General features: G+C 44.2%; 1 protein-coding gene across 1 annotated transcript in view; it reads left to right on the top strand.

Moving 5' to 3' along the window:
* The window catches only part of LOC142783962 (TBC1 domain family member 25-like), a 158,377-nt gene extending 135,519 nt beyond the window's left edge, over positions 1-22,858 (top strand). The window contains exons 5-6 of the mRNA XM_075882586.1: positions 20,147-20,631; positions 20,684-22,858. Coding sequence (XP_075738701.1) covers positions 20,147-20,631; positions 20,684-21,338 — 1,140 coding nt within the window. The 3' untranslated portion in view covers positions 21,339-22,858. The remainder of the gene's footprint in view (positions 1-20,146; positions 20,632-20,683) is intronic.
* The last annotated feature ends 1,383 nt before the right edge of the window (positions 22,859-24,241 follow it).

Raw genomic sequence — 24,241 nt, forward strand, 5'->3', positions numbered from 1 at the left:
TTTCGTCCACCGAGGAGCCTGAACAGTGCGAAGAATGAGCGCACATCCATGTGTCGTGCGGTGGGTGACGCGGATGATACATTTGAAGCCTTCAGCGAAATCGCGTTGGGCATCATGACGAAGTGCAACGACGACGAACAGCTTGCAGGTCAGTGAAGGTTGGGCAGTGCTCCTGCTTGTGGCAACGGACGAAACTGTTGTGCCCAGCAAGACGTAGCGAGGACCGTGTGCACATACATAGTTTCGTGTTCGGTATGCGTACAGTAACAACTTGCATGTGCGTAATAAAAAAAAACATTTTCTGCTGCACTTGTTATACTCGCCCCAGCATTGTAATCTCAACGTTAGAGCAACCGTGTTCAAGTGTCACTCGCACCGTGCTCGAAGTCACCACGGTCGCAGAATGATGACGCCGGTGAATTCATGCAGAACACGGGCAGAGTGGCCAGGTGCTGCGTCGGCCTCGTGTCGGAATGCAACCATAGAAGGCGCATGACCGATCGTGATGTCTGTACAGTTGCTGAATTAATGACGTGAAAACACTCGCCGTTGTCAGTGCATCTAGCGCGCGTTCTCTTGTACTTGTTTCGTTGTCGGTGAGCCATTACTCGCTGTCAATATTCGGACGAAATGATTTCGCCGAAGGCGTCGCGCTGGCCCAGAGTGTTGAATGACGTTTCATTAGTTTCGGATCGTCACGACACACGCGCTGCGCAGCCCACGTGCTTTTCGAGCCAGAGAGAGAGTCGTACCTTATGCATTACATTCGGATGTAAACAAGAGAGAATTTTTCCAGTCAATATGGCCGACTTCCGGCTTCACAACGAGTGACGCCAGGGCCTCTCCTAAGTTTTTTTCTTCCTCCATGCACAATATTCTTCCGTTGAGAGCGCGCCACGTACACTTAAAAAAATTACTCTGAGGTCAGAGCAAAATGCTTGTCCTCTAGGGACCCCCCTATTCGGAGTAATTTTTGCTCCGGACCTGCGGAGCGAAGTTGTTACTCTGGCTGACCAAAGCAATCGTGTGTATCATCCGGAGCATTTCTCACTGATATTTCACTCAGAGGGATTGCGTGGCGCCACCGGAGCATTTTTTACCGGTCTTTCGCTTCGGATGGCCGGAATGATTACGTGGAATCTCTGCAGCATTTTTTGCAGGTTTTTTTACTCCCGCTACCCGGAGCTTTTGCTGGGCTCTTCAGGAGTTTTTTATGCATGTTTTTACTTCGTCAGGACGGAATTTTAGTTAGATGTGTTCGTATTTTTAAACTGTTTGCTGCTCTGTTTATTCTATGCTGATGGTGTCATGCGTCAGTTATATGAAGGAATTCTCAATTCTTATGCAAGCACTGCAGAGTTACTGAGTATTTTTTTCCCACAGAGCTCTAGCAGATGAAATTCATGAAAACACAGGAGCTCTTTGATTTATTCAAAGTAAGCTGCCATTTCTGCTTGATTGCCCATAATTTGGGAAAAGAAGACAAAATGAAGCAAACATGCAAAAATCCACCAGAAATAAAACAAAACAAGACAGATCACATCAAATCAACACCACTCAAGTTTGAAGCGCAGCACTTAGAAATTTAGACCAGAATGCTCTAAAACTATGTGTGGAAAATGAAGTAAGCGTGGCCACCGAGAAGAACTGTTCACCATCCCGAAGGACCATTCAGCAGCTTCATTGACGACACAAGGGTTCCACTGTTTGTTTCCTACGTAAGTGAGCAAAAAATATTTACACATGGGAGCTGCAAATAATGCGAGTGGCACGAAATCTGAAGACACTGAAGCCACGGATGCTCATTAAATTTTGTACAGTCTGCGAATACGTGAGAATAACTAGCCTCGTAAACTGACTACACAAACACGAAAACGCAAGACCAGCGTTCAATATCAGGAAGTTATTTCTATGTACTCTGGTGTCAGACAGCTGGTACGCCATAAAAGCACATCTTCGTGACGCGAGCGAGGTTCAAAACGGACGAAAGTTTCACATATATCTTTAAATCGATAGCCCAGCTCTTGCTAAACATTCAAAAGAATTTTTTTCTAAAATGAGCCAGTTTAGGTACTGTCGAAGACAACATCGGAAATTCCTCTCCAGATCATTTTATCAAATAATATTGATGATATTACTTGTGCATTTTTGTTGGCACTCATCGTCATACTTCAAGAAAATTAGACCCTTGCCGTTTGTATGTTTGCCGCCTGTCTTTAAAAAAAAGTGTACCTTCATTCTGCTTTGCAAAATAACCTTCGAGAGAAGTTGGCACTGTTTTTGTTTTCTTTTTTTAGTTAGTACTACCCACTCTGTTTTGCTACTTGTCGTAGTGAAGTTTTCAAAGTATAGTTATTGCATGAGCATGTATTGCTTTAAAACGAACAGCCTCAATGACAATATAAAGAACAGTCCACCATACGTAACAAAATAACTTAGCAATAAAAGGTACTAACATCACGCCGCCTATGCCAACTGCACTTGCATCATATTCGCAATGCCCACAGCCTATAGGTGGCGCGCCGTGCAATCTAAGATTGCTGCGGAGAGATGATTAACCCGTGAACTGGCATAGGAAAAGGTAGGATGCATGAACGTAATTCCCGTGCCACTTTCACTGGATGAACTCTTGATCGTCAAATGAATGTATATCGGACAAAAATACTTTCCCAAACGATAAGAACTGCTGAATGTTCGCTACCTGATTTCGTGCCACAGTGCGAAGGTTGGTGGTGTCAGCTGATCGACCGCGTATCAACAACGCTTTGCGTAATCCTGTGCGTTCTACAGAAAACTGTGCGAACTAGAATTGATTTGTGAACTGAACGGCGTTCCGAGATAATTTGTGCCGAGCCTGCCTGGCGAATTTACCGCAGTAGTAGGCTACTAGCAAGCAGTGCGCATCGCGACTGCACAGAACCGAATGCTTACCTTAGCAATGACTTGCAAACATATTACGTCGTTGTCGTTACTTGCAGTTTAAACATCATGCAGCTGCTTCTTAAACGGAACGCAAACATTTAACTTACCATTAAGTAGCGCTTGTGTCACCGCGATGATCAGATTCCAATAGTGCGCAACTACCTCGCTGCACTCGGATGTTGCAGGTTCCATCAGTGCGAGCAAAACAAGGATATCAAAACGAATACACGCATACGCTTTTCGCAATGTAAAAATTGTGAAAATTTGTCAAACAAGAAAGTGGTTCGGATGGCACCAAGTAAGGCCAAGGTTTGGAAGAACAAATCGTGAGTCTGCGCTACTTTCTGCTTTTAATGAATTTCATGGGATTCATGCGCTTGCAAAAACACTGAAGAATGCTATACACACGTAAAACAAGGTGAGTTTCAACTACACAGGTCAGACGGTAACATTTAAATATCCAACGTAGCTACAGAAAATCTCGCGAAGCTGTACTTTGTGGGCTATAATCCAAATCGCGAATTGCCACGTATTTTCACTAAAACTTCAGATCTTGCAAGGACAAATCAGAGTTATTCTTGAACAGTCTGGCATTTTCACTGATGCACGCAACATACTAAGTGGTTTGTGTTCGTTTCTTGCTAGATAGCACCGCCGAACAAGGGAGCATTGGGAGCGTTTGCCTACTGATCATTCATGAGAGGTGAGGATGTTCCTGAATTCCACTAGGTGGCGCGACAGTCCATGAACATTGCTAATACTGGCAGAAATGAGGGAAGGTTAACCAGTTTACCCAACTTACAGGTCCGTGCAAATGTGGAAGGTCATGGAATGTGATTAATAGAGGCGTCACGACGAGTTCACCTGCATTCGAGGAGTTCTCTTTTCCCCTATCCTGTTCACAGGCCAGAGTTGTTGCTTCAGGTATTTGCGCCCTGTTCTTCAAAGAGAGATAGAAACCAGTGTTTTATTTTTAGGGAGAAAGTAGACAGGACAGCGAAAATTTTGAGTTTCACCTTTTTAGCCAGAAAAACTTCACTCCCCTTCCCCCTAAAAAAAAAAAAAACTGAATTCATGGCCATGCCACTGGGACTAAAAAGAGAAAAACAAATCTGCAGCGTGGCACTACTTTCTCCCATGAATAACTCGAGTATGCCTTGTTTCTAAAGACAGTGCCCTCTTTTTATCTCTTACTCTCATAACCATGCCTCTCCTTCCAAGGTTGTGCTGTGCGGTCAAACGGGCTGCAGAAATAAGTCTTTACCCCCCCCCCCCCTTTTCCACAGAAACTTCGGGTGTCCTACAACCCTTGGGGACGGCATTTGGCGCAAAATATGGACAAAAAAAAACACCGGGTGTGCCTGTCTGTGCTATCTTTCGTCTTGTCCCCCATTTTTTTTTGCACGAAAATTCATCTAAAATAAAATACCAACTCGGCCAACGCTTCGGTTCTTCTAAGCTCTACAACCTTTTTTTGCCCAGCGACACGACCATCCCTTCTTTACGTATTACTTGCCACTGGTCTCGTCAGCTGCTTTCCTTCCTTTCTTTCTTGTTCTAAAAGCAGGACGACCCCCGAAGGTAATATTTCAGATAACACTTGTGAAATAAAAAAATCACCGAAATGATGGCGTGTATAAGTTCTAAAAGTCTGTACCAAACCAATTGCCCTAGGTCAATTTGCTACATTCAAAGATTTCACACTGATTTCAGTTATTCATGATTTCTTTGTGCAGCTTACATGATAGATCAAAATAATTTACACGCAGTGGTAGACTTCGACCCGGGGTTTGTTAATATCGAAAGCGGACAAATATTACTGCTTTTGTATGATGACAATATCAGAAAGATTTTTTAATCTGTTAGGTTTACTTATAACGATTGCTACCTATTTATAGAATAAACCTACAAGCATGAAATTTTCCTCCAGTGCATATCTAATCAGCTCTCCAAATATTAGAGTGGTGTCAATAAAATTACCGAAGTTGTGTTATGAAAAAGACTCGTAGACCAAAAAACGCATTATCTGAATTTCCGCTGACGTTCACTGACGTCCTGTAAAATTAGCCTATTATATATAACCGACACAGGCAATTCAAGAAGAGCTCACTCACCAGTTTTGCACCGCACCAGCGACTGCCGAGTCTCTGACCACTCGGGAGATCACAATGTGTCGTTACTGCCGGGAACCATCACACTACTACCGTTCGCACAACTCCCTGCTGTCGATGATAACCTTCGTTGCTGCTTGTAGCCGCTTGTGATATTCATAAGGTGCGCAAAACGATTTCTTTTTCCCGAACGCTGCCGAACACTTCTCACAATCCTGACTGCACCGGCTTGGTTTGCGCCATGTTGGTTTATGGGGAACAGCCTCCCGGGGGCGAGACTGCTTACGTGACTCCTTGAACAGCTAATCAATGCCGCTGAGCGATGATCCGGAGCGATTGGGGAGCATCCACCGGGACAAAAGCGATGTGCCAGATCATTTCCGGAGCAACCGCGGGAGCATAATCAAGGAATTGGCCCATTTTCCTCTAGTTTTTTTTTTCGTCTGGCACTCACCGGAGGAAAACTGTGGAAAACGATGGATTTGCTTTGGTACCAACCGGTTTGAGTGAGGCCACCAGAACAGAGCGGGTGCATCTTCCCCCGATTCCTTCCAGCTGAGTATATTTCCGTTTGCAGCGTAGAACTGTTTACGAGCCGTGCACTGATGCTCGCCAATAGCGTGCGTGCGCCAGCTATCGCAACCAAGTCCTTGAAAGTAAAGTTCGAGGCGGCTGCTCGAGTGACCTCCCCCTTTCCTTAGTGTCTCTTTACGCTTGTTCAAAACGGGCGGCGTGTTTCCTCTCTGCTTGAACATTCGATGACACGTCTAACACGCGGAGGGATGCTTTCACGTGCACCCTCCGAGTGACAGAGATTGGCCACCTCGTTTAATATTTGCTTGAGCAGCGCTCATCCCTCCAACTTGTGCAATTTTGCGCGCGGGTAGAACATACGATGCGTAGGGAGTGTTACCAACTTGAAGTTTACACGGCACATGGCACGGACGGTAAAAACCCTTCGAGTGTATAATTACTGTCGTAATAAAACATTTGCTGTTTATTGCCTAGCAATGGTGTGGCGAGCACATCTAAATTTTGTGGTGGTTCTCATGTTCGCTGTGGCACTTCAATTACCGGAACACGAGTTTTTTACATTTATTTTTATAGAGCCCTTCCTACAAGCAAAATGTGCTAAGACCAAGCATGGTAAATCATGAGTGTGCGAGCTGTCTATGCTTGGAAAGTTATTGGAGGCCAAGGAAGGTACGTGCTTGGCCAGTGTGACAAGCCTACTATTGGCCAAGCAAAGGAAGGCTGTGCTTGGCAAATCATTGGAAACACCTGTTTCCATGATTGGTACTGTATTGGAATGCCTTGACAATGGTATTCAGTACTTGGCTTGAAAAGCAGGTTCTTGGAATACGAACCAAGCAGTTTAGCAAATGCAAATTCTGGAATATATATAGAAGTTTTTTGGCTTGGCTACAATTTGAAGCCCAGCTACTTTTTTCTGTATTCTTTCATGCTTTTCTGCTCCGCCCAGATAAGTCACAGCGCAAATATTTGTGGAGTTTAGGGCTTATTTAACACAGAGTACATAGAAGGAAATATGCCCTTTTTCCATTCTTTCTTGAATTCTTGTAATTCTGAAGTGTTCCTTGGGCTTCTGTTGAAATCTTCTATCATATCGGCATGCCTTCTTTGCACAGGTGCACATTCTTGATCTGAAGCGTCCGACACAGCTGCATAAGTTTTGTTGAACAGGGTAAGTGTTTCACCTGTAAAATACGAAAACAAATCATGAGCTCCCTTCTTTGAAAATCACTCACTAAGCCAATCGCTTTCACGAATTTTCTACAAAACACACAGCAGGAACATATGTCGGGAGGCTAATTGTTTATACATGATTATGAAGATAGCAGCACCTGCACAGACAACAAAAAAAGCTGCTGGACAACATGATGCATTTCTTTTCTACATCGAACTACAAGTTTGCTACTGCAGTAGCATGCATAGTTATGCTAGAGCCCCATCGACACAAAAGAAACAATAAAAAACTATTAAAATATATTATCTTTACATTTTTTTCCAGAAGATGTTGTTACGTACAAAAGTGTAACGATAGAGGTTCGTTTTGTTTTGTATTTCGGATGTAATAATTGGAAGCGCAATCGGTCCCAACAAAATGACGAGGCTGCTTGCAGGTTTATGAAGAACACTTTATGAAAACATGGAAAAACCAAGCACACACACACACAAAACAAACAGAACAAACACGGAAAACAGATAGAACTAACAAGAGAAAGTTTCCCAAGAGCAAAGCGTCCTTGCTAAAGTCTCTCGGCAGATGGAGGCTCACCCTTCGGACAGATGGACACGCCGGGCGATGCGAGTTGAAGAACAATGCGGGATCTTCAAAAAGTTTGGCAAGCTCTTGTGCGAGGTGACGAGAAACGTCTTGCCGCAGGGAAGCGTCGGAGGTGGAGGACGTCAGCGGTCACGTGAAGCCCGTAGCACCAACTCGTATATCGCGTCCAAGAGCGCCGAGACTCGGGCCTGGTCACCCAACTGAACCGAACCCCCAGCTCCGTCTGTCTCTTCCTTTCGTTTATTGCGCACTCTACTCCTTGCATTCGTGCCTCTCTTGCGCGAGGATCAGCGTCCTCGTCCTTCTCTTCGAACACCACATACACTCACAGGCCCACTCACTCCTTGGCCCCCACACCACAAAGAGCAACTAACCCGAACGCAATCCAGGACCAACGCCGTCTTCCTCGTTCTCTTTCACTGCACTGCCCCTCACGCGTTAGTCACTACGTCGGTGTGATCGACTACATTCACCGCCCCCCTCTCTCAAAGTCTGAGCGAGAAGATGAAGAGCCGTGAATACAGAATCACGCGGTGCTTAAGTTTTCAACTGGCTTGCATGGGCGGGAAAACGAGGTTTCGGTTTTCGGTGCCCAGTTCGGAAATAACTTCCAAGTGGAACTTGACAGGGTCTAGGGCTTTCACCACTCTAAATCGGCCGGCGAACTGGGGAACAAACTTCTGGCAATGCTATCAGCACGAGGTCTACTGGTTTGAATGGAGTGTGGTTCACGTTGGAAGGCGAGTGGAATTTGATCTGGTGATATGCTATGGATGAGTGTACTCTAAAGCGAGCTTTCCGAAGGAGCTCCGAAGTTCTGGTATCCGGATAACTGGATGGATGTGGTGTGTTGAAACCAAAGAAGCTCTCTTGCGGAAGCCTTAGCGTCCTTCCATAGAAAAGCTTGAATGGTGATTCCGGTGTGATTTCCTGCTTTGACGTATTGAGGGCGAAGACAGCTGAGGTGACGTATTCGTTTCAGTTGTTAGGACTAGGACTCGCGTATGACGACAGTATGTCCTTCATGGTATGGTTTAGACGTTTGACCATATCGTTTGTTTGTGGGTGCTGAGGAATAGCCGCGGCATGTCGAATTTTATGGTCATTCAGTGAAGGCTGTGCCGTGGTCTGTGATGAGCAGGCGTAGCGTGCCATGTCAAAAAAAACAAAAAAAAACAAAAAAGGACGCACTCGTTGATGAACGTGAGGACGGGCTACGTCAAAGAGTCAGTGACGGCTCTGACTTGGGTCCACTTCGTGAGATAATCTGTGGCGACAATGAGGAACACGTTCCCGCGCGATGTACATGGAAGCGATTCCATATGACCAAGTCCCACTATCTCAATAGGTGTTTCCCTCGGGATGGGTTGCATGGGGACCAGTTGCAGATGTGTGTTGGCCTTCCGTGCTTGACACACCGTGCATGACAAAACGTAGTGGGAGATGTCACTGTGCATGCGCTGCCACCAAAGCCTCTCTTTGATGCATACCAGCGTGCCTCTCTTTGATGCGTCCCAACAGGCACGCACGACCCATCCTAATAATTTCGGTGATAAAGCATTCCCTCTCGGACGACATACGACGCAAAAAAAAAAAAACTTTCACGACGACGCTTGGGAGTGCGCACTTCCCCCGATAGTCGCCTGGTTATTTTGACGATTTCTGCATCTTGTAGCTGTGTAATTCGTAAATCAAGCGCTGGAGTGACTGGGGAAATGTCGCTGAAAGCGATGGGGTGGCGAGATAGATAGTCAGCGTCTTGATTGCGAGTACCGCTGCGATTGACCATAGAAAAGTTCTAATCTTGCAGTTTGAGAGCCCACCTGGCGAACTTAGCATTGAGATCTGTTTCGTTCGAACCCAGCGAAAGGTAAAGTTGTCGGTAACGACCGTGAAGGTTTTACCACAAGCGTACGGACGAAATTCTCGAGTGCCCAAAACTACCGCCAAGCATCGCTGCCACCAAATGTTACGTACCAGAGCAACTAACCCAAACACAATACAAAACCAACACTGTCTTCCTGGTCTTTTTTTTTAAATCACTGCCTTTCACGCACTAGTCACTCGTCAGTACGATCCACTACAATAGTCTCTCAATTGAGAAAAGGAAATTTTTCTTTGATAGCAATAGGAAAGCAGCATTGGTGCACAAGCACTGTACAGTGTTTTTTACTGTATGTACGTATCTTTATATTTATGAAAATTACTGAGTAAGTCACTTATCTTTATTTACTAAACTTTTTTTGGCGTGCAGCTTCTGTTGACAGTCCTGCCGCTTAGCTGTTCAGCTTACTTTCAAACAAGTTAAACGAGGAAATTGGTTATGTGCATATTTCTCAGCTCCTACAAATCAGAAAACTGATACAGCAGAAAAATAGGATTAAACAATAGTTGAAGTAGTGAAAAAATGGTAGCAGCGAAACTGGTTCAATGTTATTCTTGCTCCAGAGTGCACAAGTTGACTTTATTGAGAGAGGCAGCATACCGTATAACAACAGAAAAAAAAACAGCATCAGTAGGTCAAGTTTCCAAAGAAACATCATTGGTCCACTTGAATGTAAACATTCGACAGAAGTCTGCCTGGTTGGGTATGAAACTGGGAGATGATTTAGACGCCCAAATATTGAGGCAGTGTGTGCAATATTCTGGTCTTGGTGAAACATTTTCTAACTCGTCGTAGTGAAACATTTTGTAACTCGTCTTAGTGAAACATTTTCTAAAGAGCTGCAGTCAAAATATCACAGCATGGAGAAGGTTACGTAGTGAAAACTCACAATGAAGATGTTGCTAATAATACTAATGTTAAAGTTCGGGTAAGTCGGTTTACAGAGTGAAAAAAACAGCGAGAAAATGACAGAAAAGAAAAGGAGGACACATAACAGAGCGCTTACTTTGAGCTAACCTTTAGGAATGTGAACACATATCATGGCAAGCAAAACGCACGTGGCTACCACAACATCCGAAATGTTGCTCTAACGTCAACATCACCGTATCACCACTCTGTCTCACAACGCACGTGTTCATCTAAAGATAAAACATCAGTTGCATTCTGATAGGGTATTAGACGCCCTACTAACGCATTTATCTTTGTGGCGTGCAATTTCATCCACTTCATATTTTTCCCTTGTTTTTGTTTCTTTGTGCCTAGCAAGGACCTTAGTGACTCAAAACTGCAGTGTGCAGCCACAATCCCTACGGTGAAAGGCAAGCTGGGCATTAATAGAGTTTTTCTTCTTCTTGTGCTTTTTCAACCTTATTTTTACGCACCCTCCTGTTTGTCCCACGTATCGTTTCCCACAGGACAGTGGGGTCGAATACGCTACACTTTCCGCGCATTGTACGAAGCTAGATTTTGTGATTTATTGCGAAGAGCTGCTGCTTGATTGGGGGTTTGTTTAATTGCGCACACTTGGATGACATCTTTCTCGGTGTGGAGAATAGCATTCAGACGTTGGCATGCTTCCTTGTCTTTTTCAAGTTATGCGCGAACCCATGCTTATACAGTAATAAACTTTTGATTTTTGCTGCAATGCGATACTGATTGACAGTCGTGGGTATTATTTATCTTTTTTAGAGATTCTGCAACAAAACGTAACAGATGTATGGAAAAACCAGCTACTTTGAGGCGTTTTAGCTGTTTGCTGAAGCGTTCTGAAATCAGTGGCGACACGGTTTCCTTAGGGCACTAATAAAGCTCATCGTGGCAAAAGATCTCTTCACCACTTAGAATGGCTGAAATTTAAAGGTAGCAATGGTTTGCTGGTGCAAGTAAACAAACCCGTAAGCAAAAAGCAGCTCTGCGCAATGAAGCATAAACCTAGCTTCGTACAATGTGCAGGTAATGTAGTGTATTTGATCCCGCTGTCATTTGGAAAAAGATACGTGGGCTAAAGAGGAAGGTGCGTAGTTATAAAGGTTTCTGGAGGATCACGAGTATAATGTGAAAAACACTAATAGCGGCCGTGTTGGCATCCACTGTAGGGATTGTGGCTCCACACTGAAGTTTCACGACACTAAAGTCCTGGCCAGGCTCAAAGAACCAAAAAGAAGATAACTAATTGATGCGGATGGAATGGCATGCCTTAATGATAAATGTGTTGGTAGGGTGCGTACAACTCTCTGTCAAAAAGAGATTAGTTTTTTATTGTTGAGTTGAACATGCACGTTGCAAGACAGTGTTGATACAGTGATGCTGACGTTAGAGCGATGTTTTTGATATTGTGGTAGTCACAGGTTTTGCCTGTGATGATGTAAATGTGTTCGCATTCCATAACAAAGATTATTTGTAAATCAGCGTCTGTTCTTTCTCCTCCTTGACATTTTCGCGCAGTGTTCTTTTTTTTCAATAAAAGCTTGAGCAAGAAACAAATTTGTTTTCTGTTGATGTTTACCAAACAGAAACAGCAATACATTCGTCAAACTTTTATATAGAAAATTGTTCTCAGTGGCCCAGCAGTCGCCACGTATTTTAGATACAATATTCTGGAGCCCCCTGTGCATGGCGTGTTTGAAACTGCTTGCATTTTATAGCTACAAATAACTGATATATGTAACAAAAAAGCAATACATAAATTAGAAAGCTGATAAATATTACATGTTTAAAAGCTTTGATTAAGTCTGTGCCGTATCTTCTGGTTGTGGTGCAAACAGAAAGATATTCTTTCCACAATGAAACAGCATCAGTTCAACAAATAATTGATTGCACATTCTACACAATGCTTGTGCGGGCAAACAGAAAAGCGACGGGTTCATTGTAGTAAATTTTGATTAGAATTCGTAAAACCCAGGAAGCATCTACGCCCTATTTCGTTCTTGTAAGGAACATTTTTTGTGTGAATTGCATAGTCTTTTTTGTACTGTTGTAAAAATCGCGTGTTTTTGTGTTATTTTTAAATAGTTTAAGGAAAGGCACTCACTACAAGCAAGAAAATAGAACGGATATACATAATTACACAGCGCAAGCCTGCGAGTATTGATGCCATAAGTACTCGTAGTCTACTCGTAGTCTTGCGCTAAGCAATTATGTTTATTCGCAATCACCTACCTGTCTTGTCAACAGTATACGTTACGAATAATGTATTTGGCGGATGACAGCTAATTAATTTACGACAGATTATGCAATGAAAAATCAGAAAAAATGCATTAATGCCAGAATAGCATGGCTTACCAACAATGCGTACTTATTGATCAACCACAACTTTTAAACTGTGCCACCTGAAATGACAACTTTTTCAATACCAATAAATGAAATCGTTAAGTAGCTGAAGCAAAAATTTCAATAAGACGTTTCAAATGTTGAATCCACTAAATTAGACCCAACAGCACCTAATAATGTTATTGTGTCAAAGCTGTACGCGAATGAAAAAAAAATAAATACACGCGCTGTTGAATTTGAAAGGTACACTCTGTTAGGTGCGGGATAACAAAAGGCATATAGGCGGCGCACTCCTGCGTATTGACTGAAATCCTGTCTGTAGGGAGCCCAGCGACAGCCACGAAGCGTGGAAATAATACCTATAGCCAGTAAGAGCAGGCGCAAGAAAGAAAAAAAAAGAAAAAGGGGAGAGCCGCCTGGCACCAGGAGCCCAGCATCAACTTTCGCAGAACCGTTCAGCGACAAGCGTGAGCACGATAAAAAAAAAGAAAAAAACGCCACCCCCCCCCCCCCCCTGCCACCGCCTCGCCAGTCGGTGCCGGCATCACGTTCACCGTCGCCTGCATGCCGTGGCATTTGTGCGTCACCGTTTCGTCCCTCTGTCTTGTGATGTTCGTTTTTCTACAAGATGGTCTGAAACGGAAACATTTTTACTGCCTTACGGCACACTTTGTTCAAGATATCATACATCTCCCTGCATTTGGTCAAACACTGGGATGTGCAGTCCCAGTGTTACTCTTTAGATTTCAATACAAGAGTACAAAACTTTCCGTCTATCAGTTGTCGAGGTACGACATTGTTTCATGTTCTAAATAAAAGAGTACTAGTGCATGGGCGACAGCTTACCTAAATACTGGCCTATGTATGTTGATGCTCGTGTTCTAAAAACAGCCCCGCCGCGGTGGTCTAGTGGCTAAGGCACTCGGCTGCTGACTCGCAGGTCGCGGGTTCGAATCCCGGCTGCGGCGGCTGCATTTCCGATGGAGGCGGAAATGTTGTAGGCCCGTGTGCTCAGATTTGGGTACACGTTAAAGAACCCCAGGTGGTCAAAATTTCCGGAGCCCTCCACTACGGCGTCTCTCATAATCATATGGTGGTTTTGGGACGTTAAACCCCACGTATCAATCAATCAGTGTTCTACAAAACAAGTTAAACTGATGATTTTAGGAAAGCATGGCAAAAAAGAAACAAACTGAAGCCAGCGAGACAGAGAAAGATCAAATTTGAAAATCAATTAGTTGATGTTTGATTAGTGGTTGCGTAATTTGATGATGAACATCAAGCGCAGAAGTCGGAAGTCATGTGCAGAAGTGAGCAGGAGAGCGTATGTCACCGACATTTCCTCACTCTTTTGAATAATAAGTACAGTTCTCATATTCCAGCATGGATCTGTAACAGTGAACCATGACCAAGACAACCAGTGCGCTGCTGTGGAGACAATGCACCAGCTATAAAAATCCCCATTTTCTGAAGAGCAACTGCATGCACTAACAATAAATATTTTGAGGTTCGTTCTGCACCATTTCTTGACCCCAACTACATGCGGACATTCGCAGAAGAGATATGCAGAATCATTATATATTTGGAGAGAGACCGACCCGTCCGTCGCTAATTTGTGTACGTCATACTTGACCTAGGCGCCTGTTTCGGCACTAAGTTGAACAGCGGTGTGATGTTGAATAAATGTAAGAGAAGCCACTCCCCATAAATAAGATCCGTTACAGACTGAAAGTGTGTAAAAACCACTCTATATTGCGAATAATGCGCACAAATTCTAGTTGCAGAAAGAAGTAATGGTCCAAATGCTAAAAAGGTGCTGTTGCCTCCGCGTGCAGCTCGCCACAGTTTGCACGCACGCAATGCAAATGTTAGAGTAGGCACGCTAAAACACCCATGCAACGTTTACGTGCGAAAGCGCTTTGTCTTGAAACAGCTGAGAATAGGCTGATGTCACTGACACGTATGTACATTTCGACACAAATCAGCCAAATTTCTCGCAGCACACGCACATGCAAGAAACATACGCAGGTTTCGACCGCCGAACACAGCCTCGTCCGCGAATTTCGGTGAGCGTAACTCCTGGGGTTCACTGGAAGCACTAAAAAACGCACACACACATTAATCGTTCTTGCGGAACGGCGCACCACGAACCGAAGTCGGAGCCGGAAGCAATCACCGTGGTTGTCTCGAGTTCATGAAGCCCTGCAAAATCTTTGCTGATCAAATGCATGCATATGACACAAAAACAGTTGAGGGTTCTGCCGACGGTTTGCAAAAAGCCACTTAGGAGATATATACCTCCGAAAAAAGACTAGCTGTCATGCGGTGTCGCTGTGGTGCATCGTAGTGCGATTACTTGTACATGCTGATGATGTGGCAATTTTCTGTTGAGATCGTGACCGTGTTAACGAAGTAGTCCATGTTGCGAAAGAGTTTTGTTCGGCCAGTGGGAGATTGGTAATCTGGGAAAAGTGCTTTAGATATTGGCACGGGGATCGGCCTTCCACTCCAGACGATTTTGCTAACATGCCATGGGTGAATCAGCCTGCAAAATATTTGGGTGTACCACTAGAATTTTATCGTGACAGTGAGCCGTACTGGCTGCAGCAAGCCATCGAAATGAGTGAAAAAGAGGATAATGTTAGAGGATGGGACTTTTTGATTTTCACGCGGGCCACCATATGTAATCTTTTCTTTTTAACTTTGGTACACATTGCAGGTTTTACATTGCTCGTGTATAAACGTGCAGAAGCTGCACCGTGTGTTTGCAGTATTTATATAGGGATCAGTGTGGGAACGGTCTAGCCGCACTAATCTTTTTCGTCGTGTTCGGTTCGGTGGTCTCAGTCTGTCACATTTGTTTTTAAGACAGATCGTTAGGCGTTTTATGTTTCTGCGAGACACAAGAGACCCGTTTCTACGTTCAGTTATTCAGCTGAGGCTCGGAAGAGTTTTACCTTCACTTGTTGTCACCACGGATTATGTGCATGGGGCGCTTTATGGTTATCTAAAAGAAGTAGTTTTTGCATGCAATTTTTTATTGGCACGGTTCTCCAGCGAATATATAGCGAGATTAAAACGAAAAAGGTTGTATAGAGACCTTATCGACATTGGTTTACCGGTACCACTTTACAGGAGTTTGTATCCTGCTGGACGGTGCCAAAATGTACTGGCCCGAGTAAAAAAATGGCTGTCTCACCTAGTTCAAAATCATTTTTCTTTATGCTTCATACAGATACTCTAGAAGTTAAAACGTGGATGCAATAATAGGGACTGTTTGTACCATGGGGAACGCACTGTTTTCTCTGTCGTAAACCTGAAACCATCGAACATGTCTTTCTCGATTGTTGGGAAGGGGTGTTCTTCTGGGACGTTCTGCAGAAAACCATCAAAAAAAATTTACCGATTGATGCCTATGGGATCAGGTTTTCACCAGTCAATGAAGAAGACGATGGAGCCCCTTTTGGTAATGTCATGTTGCTCGGTCTTCACAGTATTTGGAAAAAGTACAAGGCAGTCCGCCATTCCGACATTAATACACTGCCCATTCGTGAATATTTCCACCAAAAGATCACGAAGTTTATTCAAGAGTGTAAAACTAAAGACCCTATTCCAGAGTGGCTCGAACATCTTGAGCCGTTTATTCGTTTAAAGGAATTCTAGTCTCTATCTAACCATTTTGTTTGTTACTGCTGTATGTACTGTTTATGCACTGTATTATTATTGAATGATGTGCAAAAGTAAGTAATAAAAAAAGTGACGCTGTTTCACGTGCGTGCTTCACGTGAAGCATGCTTGTGAAGCATGCACATCTGCTTCACGTGCATGTGGTTTCGAGTTCGATTCTCAGGGCTGTGTGTGCTTTGCATGTTAATCTCGCAGATGTAGCTGATTGTGATAGTAATGGTTTTCTAATTACCTGTAGTCATAATATCCGTCGCATTATCGGCTAGAAACCGCTCTCAAAAGTGTAAAATATTGCTTTTTTTCCCGCCACCGCGTCAGGGTCGGGCCGCCTACGCAAATGTCATGCCTAACTGCAGGCCGTGTCTTGACAAAAAAAAAAAAACGGCTGTGGCGGCTGCATTTCCGATGGAGGCAGAAATGTTGTAGGCCCGTATACTCAGATTTGGGTGCACGTTAAAGAACCCCAGGTAGTCAAAATTTCCGGAGCCCTCCACTACGGCATCTCTCATAATCAAATGGTGGTTTTGGGACGTTAAACCCCACAAATCAATCAAATCAATCGATTGACAGAAAAAATTTGACATAAAATTGCGGCTAATCCTTGTCCCTGCTATTCTGAAGGCCACTTCGAATCGGGCCAGTTTCTCTGGGACATGGCGACGGAGCCGCGTAGAAGCGGCGATAATTTGACTTGATTTCCTGCCTGCAGGCTTGTAGTCTAGCCAGGATTTGACCAAGAGTGTTGATTGTCTCAGGGCTTTTTCGCATTCGGCACCAGCTTTCGTATCTATTTTACTTTTTAAGTATGACCGCATGTACAAGTTTATAATTTGCAATTAAAGCGCCGACATCAACTCAAAATAGCATGGGGCGTTAGCGAGATGCACTTGTCATCAGCGACAGGCGCTCCCACCCGAAGCAAACTGGAAATTGCCGCGCACCGCGCGTGAGTCAGCATACACAGCTGGTGGCAGGGCGATTGCCATTCGGACCGGGCCGAGACGTTTCAGTCAATTTCAAATTTTATGTTTTCCCGGAAAATGGTCTATCCTTCATTAAAAAAAAATACCAGAATGGAATCGGTGCTTGGACACTGTACCGAAGAATGTTTGAAATATGTCCGACTTTTGCTTGTAAAATCAGAAAACTACGCGATGTGCGATCTCGCCGACTGAGAGGAACTAGGACTAGGCGAGGAGCCAGGCGCTTATGCAGCGCCCGCTTCCTGAACATCCGCTAATTTCGCCGCCATAAACCTGACCGTCAATCTGCATATGGCATTGAGAGAACAAAGGGAAATACAGGTACAGCTGATATTTACTTACCTTCTATTTTGACTTGAACGAACTGAACACTGAACATCACAAACATTGTATAGTTAGGTACGTCTAATATAGAATCGTCATGCATTGCTAGAAGGCTGGCAGTCATTTTTGATGAATATATGAAGAGGACAGATCATGTGAATGCCAGCTAAATAAACTTTCAAAAACTGAACAGCTATTATCTAAATTTTGTTTCATCCTGCCACAGAAGACAAAGATGTTAATTTACTAATCATACCAACTTACTTTATTGCAGCTTAGTCGGGGGCAAGACCACCAAAACCAATGTTTAGAAATGGCACAAACTCCAAAAAAGGGCTATTCGAAACATCGTTAGTGTCACATACGATGACTACATGAGCTCTATCGCACAAGTTTACACCAACGCTACAAGGAATGACGCATTTTCATTGAATGGTCAGGGCGACCTCATGCTGAACATGTGTCGGCATTGAGGGTTTGTGAATTCTGGAGATTACCTAGAACGTGAACCCATTACGGGAGTCAGATGTTGAAATACCAGTTACGCCTACTACTTAATAATTTCGAGCAACATACGCAACACGTTCACGTAACTAATTGGCATCTGTATGATGATAAAAGTATCTCTGAATCTCTTCCTCCCCCTTTTTGTTGTTTATCGAGTGTATCTCAATCAGCTTCAGCAGAGCATTTCTTCTTTTTTTATTGTGTACTTTTTCAGTTTTACTTGGTCCTTTATGTTGTTCCAGTGAAGGAATGCGCCCGTTGTGCCTTTCTGTCTACTCTGTATACTATATCTTTGCCAAGCCCAGGAGTACAAACCCTGTCAAGCCAGACCTATTGGTTTTTGCTCGTACACACCAAGCTCTATTGAGTGTAGATGTAGCCGAAACGAAATGCTGATTGATTGGTTGAAATGGGCAGGCTTTGCCCATTTTTTTAATCGATCTTGATACTGGTCCTACTCGTTCCTCTTTTGCATTATTAGTAGCGAATCGCTTCTGAGGGGTCAACCCCCCCCCCCCCCAACACGCGTGGGTGTTCGTCACTGAAGGACAGGTGAATCACTACAACTTTCACATTGGGCTAAACTGCATTTTTTTACTGTTATGAAGCGGCCCACGCCGCTGCCCGCGCGCACGTCAGCCGGACTGCCCGGGGACCAAAGAATACCCGATCCGTGGCTGCAGAGATGGGGGTAGTAGAAAACACCTACTCGTCGCTACTTCAACACTACAAATTAGAGCGAGGGGTGTACACTCTACCCCATTTAAAACCAACCAAAGAAAAGAGCGTGATTTCCAGACCCCTGCAAAGCAACACTTACATATATGACATATTATTGCACCGCCTATACTCAACGACACATGGCCACATGTACCCGCTCTACAGCATACCGCACACCCTGGCACACTTTCTACTGGAATGCCAGTGCCATGAAAACCATGACGTTCAGCTGGAGCGAGACTAAGCCCCAAGAATAAACGACGCTCACTTAATGAAAACGTGGGAGGCCAAACTTGTCCTCGAGGACCTGGAAGACCAGCGACAACTCGTCGCCAGGGCCAAGCGGACAATCGAAGCCAGAGGGTTCCAGGACTAGGAAACCCTCCCACCTGAGAGTGATACCGGGCCTCGCTTGGAACACTGTTTCTAAATCAACGTTTATTTCCCCCACTCTCTCTCTTTGGCTAGAACATACATTTGATTGGCCAGGTTGATACTGTGACCTCAGTCCCAATTTTTCATCATAATTATCAAAAGGGACAACAAAAGCATGACATCATTAGGTATTCTTCCTGATTATTTATTAAGAGTATGCACTATGGAAGTGTGGAACACATCTGGGACAGCTGCGGTATAGTCGCGTAGATACGGCAAAGAAAGCTGCGCTTTCAGATGTGGCATCACTCGAAGAAGGGTTCTGAGTGGGCATGGTATGTGGCACTAACGATGCTTCGACTGGCTCTCTTTTGGAGTTTTTGCCATTTTTGAACGTTGGTTTTGGTGGTCGTGAGGCAGAAGAAGTGACAATAAGATCATGCATTAACATTTGGCCATGCGTGTCCTTACTTTATCAGCGAGCATTGTAGTCTTTCAAATAAGAGAGCTGGGCTAGTTGGTAAGTATTCATTCCAGAAGGCGGGAAATGCAAATATGAGACACAATAAGTCACGACACCACAATCACCCCGCGAACAACAGATGAGCACAAGAGCTGAAAAAAAAACAGGTTGAAAACTTGTCTGTCCATTCCCATGCAATTAACGCACGGACACGCATGGGAACCTGCGTGAAGGATTATTGTTAAGTCGTTTGATTAAATCTTCATGCAAGTTAGCTATGTATGCGTTAGCCAACCGTACATTAACTTGCATAAACACGAACTCAAATATTAACGGTTATCCGCCCCGCGCAGGCGGGATCGCCTTGCGCGTGGCGATCCCGCCTTCTTTCGTGCCTTCTTTCTTTTCCGCTGTTGTGTACTTCATCAGTTGTTAGTTGCCTCGCGAAGAGTGGACTTCGTTCTTATGCCCATGTTTGCACGCCATGACTTCTAGAATAAATTGTAGTCTTTGCTCTCATGTGTAGAACTGCTTACTATTACCATTGTAATTCACACGATGGGCCTCACAATATGCTTCTATTGCTTGCAGGTGGTCTGGAAGCACATTCTTAATGTGTACCCAGATGGGCTGACGGGTCGAGAGCGGCTAGCATACATGCGCCGCAAGAGCGACCAGTACTTACAGCTGCGCGCTGCTTGGAAGGCGCTGCTGGACAACCCGGATTACAGTGGTGACATCCAGCTGGTAACCAACATGGTGCGCAAGGACGTTCTTCGCACTGACCGCACGAACCCATTCTATGCGGGTGGGGATGACAATGCCAATGTAGTCTCACTCTTCAACTTGCTGACTACATTTGCACTGAACCACCCGACGCTCTCGTACTGTCAAGGGATGAGTGACTTGGCATCCCCTTTGTTGGTGGTGATGCGCGATGAACCGCACGCCTATGTGTGCTTCTGTGCACTGATGCGGCGCTTGGCACCTAATTTCAACCTGAATGGAGAAGCCATGACGCTCAAGTTCCAGCATTTGTCTGACCTCGTAGAGCACTTTGACCCACTCTTCTTCAGGTGGGTCCAATCCACTCACTTGTGTTTTCTTTGTTGAGCCTGTCCTTTGCAGGTACCTCAAGGAGCATGGTGCCCAGGATCTGCTCTTCTGCTACCGCTGGCTTTTACTGGAGCTGAAGCGGGAGTTTGCCTTCGACGATGCGCTGCACATGCTCGAGGTGCTGTGGAGCTCCCTGCCACCATCGCCTCCACAGGCCGAGTTGCCATTGTGCGAACAGCCTTATCAAATGAACCCACCACCACCACGTTCCTCAACCAACCCATACTGCAAAGTGCGTGCAATTCGACGCCCCATGGTGCGTGAAGGGTCAAGCAGTGACGAGGACGAGGCTTGTGAACGTGACTTGGGCTGGTGCAATGGTGACTCTGAAGACAAGCCTTCGAATCACACAAGTGAAGGCTACGTGTCTGAGGGTGCATCATCTCGGGAGGCCTCAACGGAGGACTCACTGCCACCGTGGACTGCTAAAACCAAGATGCTGCCACGGCCGCAAGAACTTGGTGGCGGAAACCCCTTCATGATGTTTTTATGCCTGACATTGCTTATGCAGCACCGTGACATAATCATGCGCAATACCATGGACTACAATGAGCTAGCTATGCACTTTGACAAAATGGTTCGCCGGCATAACCTGCAAAAAGTGTTGCATCAGACTAGGGCTCTGTACGCAGAGTATCTACGTCTTGCATGGGAAGAACATGTGTGATTTTTATTATTGCAGGAGCTTTATACCCGGTGATGAGTCTGCCATGACACATTTAGTCTGTGATAGTGAGTACATATTGCAGTCGTGCCTTGTTATTGATATTATTCAGTAGTGAACATTGCTTTAGACACTAGGCATTTCTCATTTATTTTTCTGTCACAGACATGCACACATGTAGACACATACATAAGTGGACAAGGCACAAACATGCACTTCGTATGCATGTATTTGCCTAAGAATTGTTGGCTTAACGACCCCATTCTTTTCTCTAAAGAAATCTGAAGCTTAGGACGCCATAGTAGCAAGATAGTAGCTGTAATTATTCAACAGCAAGTACACATTTTCTCAAAGGTAACGATTACAATGCTTACTATAGTTTGGTGCTTAGTATAAATAAAACACTCTTACTGAATTTCTTTTCTGTTGCATAATCAACTTTATGGCAGGTCCAGTAATGTTGCAGCCCTTGAGTAACTTTAAACTGTACTTTGAACTCTTTCAATATGGCCGCAAGAACTGTAACATGCTTCATGTTCGTGCATATTGTGAATATTTTTATTTAAACAGTAGTTTACACTGTAACAGCATTTTTCAACAAATGGGTTGTTATTTTACATGATGATTCATTAATAGTGACCTAAACAGTAACAAGACACGACTGTACTTTCATAACTATGGTTTGATTTAATGGGAAGCAGGACCTCTGCCTGTCCAGGCATTTACCTCATCTCATTTTGGACTTTTTTCTCAGAAGTGTCAAGTCATTGTATTTGAATTGGCGTATTACGTTGTCTTGTGCTTTATTGCAGCACCAACATTTCATATTTTTTTTAAAACACAACGCAAGGCACTGAGACAAGCAAAAAACAGGCTGGCTATTTCATGCCAATGAAATATGTGACAATGTAACCGTAGTATTCACAATTTGCCGTCTTTCTTCTGTTCAGGTGCACGTCAATAATTTATTTGGATAATTTTTTCTCAACGAATATCTTAAAACGTTAAGAAACAATGAGCTAATTACGGCAACACGAGTATGCTCGTTATGACCTTAGCTTGTATTAGCGCGGTACATATAAAAATATAAAGGAAAAGATGAAACAGACATCAAGAAAGGCAGGCGTCAGACTTCCTACTGTTTATTTCATGGCCTTCACACCATTTTTATGCATGTATAAGATGGGTGAGTAGGGCATGAAATAAGCAGTTCGATGTCCAGCGCCTACCTGTCTTGATGTCTGTTTTGTGGTTTGCCTCTGTCTTTCACATGTGCCATGCTAATACAAGCTAAGGTCATAAAGAACATACTCGTGTTACTGTAATTAGCACATTGTTTTTGAAGCCTTAAAGTACAGCAAAGAAAAAGTCATGCAAATAAATTATTAACGTGCAACTGTGCAGAAGCAAGACTATGAAATGCGAATACTACTGCTACGTGTTTGACAAGATTATGTGTTGTGTTTTTACGCATGTATAAGATGGGTGTGAAGGACATGAAATAAAAATTCGGATGATGATGATCTATAGCGTTTCCTGGCGCAAGGTTCATGTGATGGCCAAAGAACGCCAGTACATGTGGCAGAAGGTATTGACAATGGGTATGCTAACCGGCTGTATATAGACCTAAAATTCCTCCCCCCTTTGCGGGTAAAACAAACGTATTAAAATCAACGGACTGACATGAAATGTCTGCAGTGAAGATGAGGGGCAAACAGATGTGATGAAACTATGAAAAGAAAGGCCACAGGAGGGACACCTACTGAAGCATTCTGCCCCGCCGCGGTCATTGTGCCCCGCCGCGGTCAATCCCTGAGCTTTCGTTCTAGGAAGTGGTTCAGGTCTAGTGTCGGGAACGCTATGGATCTGTTGGTAGCATTATCGTGCACGGATGCAGCTAGCTGATCAGCTAGCACGTTTCCTTGAATTTCGCGATGACCTGGCACCTAGCATATCACTGCATGTTGTTGAGATGCATAAATTGTGCACAGAAGTGAATAAAGCAACTTGATTAGAGGATTTTTATGCCTTTTAAAGGTTTTCAAAGCTTTTACGATGCCTAGGGAGTCCGTGTGTATAACAGCGTGATGTATGCTCATTTTCTTAATATTTTTAACTAGAGCCAGTATCGTGAAGGCTTCTGTTGTAAAAATGCTCGAGTTAAGGTGAAGCACACCGGCATTCAAAAAAGGGTGGACGACCGCCGCATACAACACACCAACGAGGGACATAGACGCATCTATGAAAAATTCACGACAATTATATTTGTGCTTTCTCCCACCTTATGACCATATGGGGGTCGCCATCTTGTGTGGGACCAAGCCACTTTGAGGACAACGAGTCATATCTCGGCTTTTACACACCCCAGGACGACAAATCAGGTCTCAATTGAGTCGTTAAAATCCGGAGATAGCCGCAGAAAAAACCGCGAGCGCCCAATTCAACTGAGAGCGTCAAAAAGACTTATTCAGGAGACACACTCAGTGTTGCCGGACTGCTGTCGCTGCTTGAGCTGGGTTTGGCGAAATAGCTTCCACAGCGAATTAAGCCCACCGGAACTGCTCCTCCACCTCTTAGCCAATAAGCACAGATTATTCCAACTGCGGGAGCGGGAGCGGCCGCGTCAGCAGCATGGGTAAGTGAGCTCTGCACATATCTACCTATAACATATCTACCTATAACCTTAGCAATTTTGGTCCTAGGAGGGTCAGAGTGGTGTCTATTTGTTCGTGAAGATACAAGGAGTTCAACCGCTACAAATACTGCTATTACAAACAAAAATTTTAAATTTTAGGAACGGGAAACAGTGTGAATCTGAAAACAACAACAGTCGGACCACGTGCCCGGTGCCGCGCAGTTCCCAACCGGAAAAAAAAACGCGTGTTGATGGAACTACAATAAGAGGC

This window comes from Rhipicephalus microplus, unplaced genomic scaffold (assembly GCF_043290135.1).
Source record: "Rhipicephalus microplus isolate Deutch F79 unplaced genomic scaffold, USDA_Rmic scaffold_13, whole genome shotgun sequence".
NCBI lineage: Eukaryota > Metazoa > Arthropoda > Arachnida > Ixodida > Ixodidae > Rhipicephalus > Rhipicephalus microplus.